This window comes from Lactuca serriola, chromosome 4 (genome assembly GCF_051521515.1).
Source record: "Lactuca serriola cultivar US96UC23 chromosome 4, Lser_US96UC23_V15, whole genome shotgun sequence".
NCBI lineage: Eukaryota > Viridiplantae > Streptophyta > Magnoliopsida > Asterales > Asteraceae > Lactuca > Lactuca serriola.
In genome coordinates, this window is record NC_136411.1 from 290,889,036 (window position 1) to 290,893,284 (window position 4,249).

Here is a 4,249-nt window from a genome sequence, read left to right on the forward strand (position 1 = left end):
ATAATTAGGGAGTTTTGCCTTATTTAAAAATAAAATTTCTTGGTTGTGAAAATGAGACATTACACATAAACATCAACATCCTCACACACTTCATCAATGATTGTCCTACATAAGATGTCGTGAGAAAAACCTAAAGAAAACATTTATACGTACTGAATGTGTATAAAAACAAAAATGACTTATTTTGAAACAAAAAAATATTAAGGACTAAATGTGTACAAAATGAGAAATATATTACCTTATTAAATCATTTTTCTTGGCTAACCTGAAGTAATCGGTCATAAGGACTGAATGTGTACAGTTCAACAAGTTGAATGGGTAAATATGGACGAAAAAAACTCAGTGACCAAATGTGTACAAATTGAAAAATATTTTCCTTATTAAGTCATTATCCCTTAATAGATCACGGTCTCTTTATTGAATTTTCCAATACCACAACCCACCTATCGGTAAAAAAAACAATTTCCTCAAAAATTAATTGTTTCTATTTGAGGATTTTTTTTTTGAACCGGTAAATATAATGTATAAGTACTCCTAAACTAACACTTAAATCCACATATTTCCACCAAAGGACTTGAATCCTCAATATCAAAGAGGAAGGACACCACCTAATACCATTAAGTTACAAAGAGGAAGAACACCACCTAATATCAAAGAGGAAGGACACCACCTAATACCATTAAGTTACAAACTTTTGGTTCCTGTTCGAGGAATTAATGTCAAAAACTCAAAAATACAATTTTTTAATGCAATTTGTCTCTTCCTTCCCTGCCCAATTCTCAAACTGGGGTTTTTGACCTTTACAAAAACCTCGAAGCAATTTTGGTCATTCGCCAAAAGGATTTGAAACCAGACTGTACCCGCGGATCACCCAATCTGGGTGGGATTCGGCCGTCGAAGTCACCGGAATGGGTTCCTGCGTAAACACTTTCTCACTTCATTATCCTCCACGCCTTCTTCCAAATCCCCAATCTCAAACACACCTTCAACAAAAATCATCGATACTACTTCAAAATTCACTATATTTCAACTCCATGCTCAAAATTTCCCACAAACCAACTTCCATAATCACTTATCTCAAGAAACCCATTTCATATTACCCCCTAATCACCTCTTCCTCTTCGCCTTATAAACAAATCACCAAGTTCGTGTCCGAAAGAGTTGTAATTTTGCTTGTTGGGTCATTCATTTTCATGGGATGTTTCAGTAAGAAGCCTGTATTAGCACAACCCGCACATGAAAGTACTCAAACTCAAAGCTCAGTGACTCAAGATAACGAAATCGACAATGAAGAGATGCTGTATATGAAATTATTGGAGGATAATCCAAAAAGTGTCGAGGCTTTGAAGTCGGTTTTCCATGCGAAGATGAAAAGAGGGAAAACGAAAGAGGCTATCAAGTATGTGGAGAGACTAATTTCTATTGAACCTAAGGAAGTTGAATGGAGGCTGTTGCAGGCTCTTTGTCATGAAATGATTGGTGAATATAGCAAGGCTAAGAGTTATTTCAAGACTATCTTGAAGGAGAGACCCCTCTTGCTTAGAGCTTTACATGTATAATTGTTTCTCCTTTCTCTATATTATTTAAGAAGATTAATTGTTGTTCTTGATTCTAATTCGATATTGATTTGATTACTGTTTCTATAGGGGCTTGCTATGGTTATGCACAAGAATCATGAAGGACCTGCTGTGTTTGAGATGCTAAATAAGGCTTTGGAAATCGCTCGTCAAAAGAAAAAAGTTTCAGAAGAAAGGAACATAAGACTATTAATTGGACAAATGCATGTTGTGAAGGTGATATATACTTTAAAATTACCAAAGTTCATTCTTTATATTTTTGTACTTTGATGACATATTTATAAATTCTTGTGTGGTATGCAGGGGGGATTTGATGAAGCCTTGAAACTATTCAAAGATCTTATAGATGAAAATCCTAGGGACTTTCGTCCTTATCTTTGTCAGGTGTTTTTTTAATCACTTTCTCTATTAAGTCATTCTTTCTGAATCAAATAAAAAAGAATCACCCATATGTAGCTTATTGGATTAAGACTAACCTCATTAAGTTCATTAATTTAAAAGGTAACAACACCTAAATGTTACTCAAAGTTCATCTTATTACTTTTAATCTCATCATCTAACAATGAGATCAATAAAATCCTTATCTAATGGTTACATTTCTTGGCCAATTAGGTGGAAATTGGTGTATATATGGTTTTAGATTATGTAAATGTGGGAAAGTTGCAGTTTTGATGATATATTGATAGAAAAAGATAAGCAAAATGTTCATTAACTGTATGTAACATTATGATGGATGAGATGTATTTTACTCCATGATATAAAGGCAATCTTTTTTCTTACATGCTGGATTTGTTGTTTTGCTCTGTAAATTTAGAAATGTGAAGAATTTATTGGGAAGATTTTGCATTAATATGATTAAATTTATATTTTTATTCAGGGAATCGTATACAGCCTTCTTGATAAAAAGGAGGAAGCTGAAGAACAATTTTTGACATATCAAAGCCTTCTACCTGATGAATTTCCTCAGAGAGGATTCTTGGATGATGTCGTATTGGCAGCAAAAAACGAAATTAGACAACATGGAAAAAAAATGATGAAACCCGAGTTTTCATACAAGAAATAGGCATTTATTTGTTCATGATATGCTTATATGCTTCATGAGATTGTCCTGTTGTCAGTTATTGTCTTCTTTTGGATTTAAATAGTTTTTTGATAGCAAATTTTGTGTTATGTAGTTATAAGGTTTGTGGTGTTGAAAAAAAAGGTGCTCATTTGGGTATATTTTCTTATATATCTCATGCTGTGATCATCTTTATTTGAATAATGTTACTTGTTAGGGCAAATTTGTCAAGAAACGTTGGTTTTTTGGCTTGATATTAGGACTTAGGAGATTCAATCAAGAAATCTTTTTCTTTCGTTCATAAATAATTAGTGAAAATATTATTATAAAGTTTAATAGAATAAAATTAAATTTAGTGTGGAATGATTCTAACCTTTTAATGGGTAAGAGAATGTAGGGTTTTTTTAAGTGTTTGATAGGCTGTGTTAAACATGTTGCATAACGGCAGACTTAAATGGTAACTCTCAATAGTTCTATTGGAGGTTATCGAAATCAATTTTGGAAGTTATGTGCATAAAAATGCACTTTTGAGATTTTGAGCATTCAAGCCATTTGAATCCTTTTCATTTTAGCTAAACTTTTTGATGTTGCCAATTTAAGGTAAAACATATAAATCAAGTGACACAAGTATGCACTTGGGTTATTGGCTTTTGCAAATTCCTATAAAAACTTGTCAATTTAAGGGTTAACTGATTAATATAACAACAAAATATATCATAACTAGGCGAATGTCCGCGCGTTGTACAAAAAAACCTATAAAGTTGAAATTTTTACAAATATATGTTTTTTTAATATTTAAATAATTTTGTTGTTAAATTTGATATAATAACTTGTATACTAAATTGATATATAATATATTGACTATTTTGAATTATATAATAATATATAAATCTATTATAACTTTATAATCTCAATCGGTTAAATGACTTCTACCCACGAGTTACACACGAATAAAATTAAATATAATATATGATTTAATGTTATTTATAGTTGTTGTTATTGTTAATTCATTTTTTAAATTTGTTTGCTTAAGGTTTTAATTACTATCATTATAATTATTTAAAACATCAAATATTGTTTTTTTATTTTAAAGCTAACAATATAATCATTTATATAGAGTTATTTTTAACTATTGTTATTTTAAGTTATTTTAAACTACTTATTTCGAAACTTTTAATGATTATAAAAATATATTTAGGAAATACTTTAGTTAATTTGAGATTAAAATTTAGTTTTTGCATTTAATTCATCACTTTTAACTATTTACAAATATTCTTTGGTTTTTTAAATGGAACTGAAATTTATATTTGAGTTGACATTTAATACACAGAAACACCTATATAGTCGAAGTTTTTACAAATATATGTTTTTTTAAATATAACAATAACGTTGTTGTTAAATTTGATATAATAATTCGGATACTAAATTGATATAATATATTGATTATTTTGAATTATATTATATTATATTATATATATATATATATATATATATATATATATATATTATAACTTCATAATCTTAATCGTATGAATGACTTCTATCCGCGAATTACACATTAATAAAATTAAATATTATATATGGTTTAATGTAATTTATATTTGTTGTTATT

General features: G+C 29.2%; 1 protein-coding gene across 1 annotated transcript; it reads left to right on the plus strand.

Annotated features, from left to right (window-relative positions):
- The first annotated feature begins 751 nt into the window (after positions 1–751).
- On the plus strand, positions 752–2,808 carry LOC145097137 (Tetratricopeptide repeat (TPR)-like superfamily protein). The gene is made up of 4 exons (XM_079034653.1): positions 752–1,553; positions 1,647–1,793; positions 1,881–1,961; positions 2,455–2,808. The coding sequence occupies exons 1-4, from the start codon at positions 909–911 to the stop codon at positions 2,638–2,640; spliced, it is 1,059 nt and encodes a 352-aa protein (XP_078890779.1). The 5' UTR covers positions 752–908; the 3' UTR covers positions 2,641–2,808.
- The last annotated feature ends 1,441 nt before the right edge of the window (positions 2,809–4,249 follow it).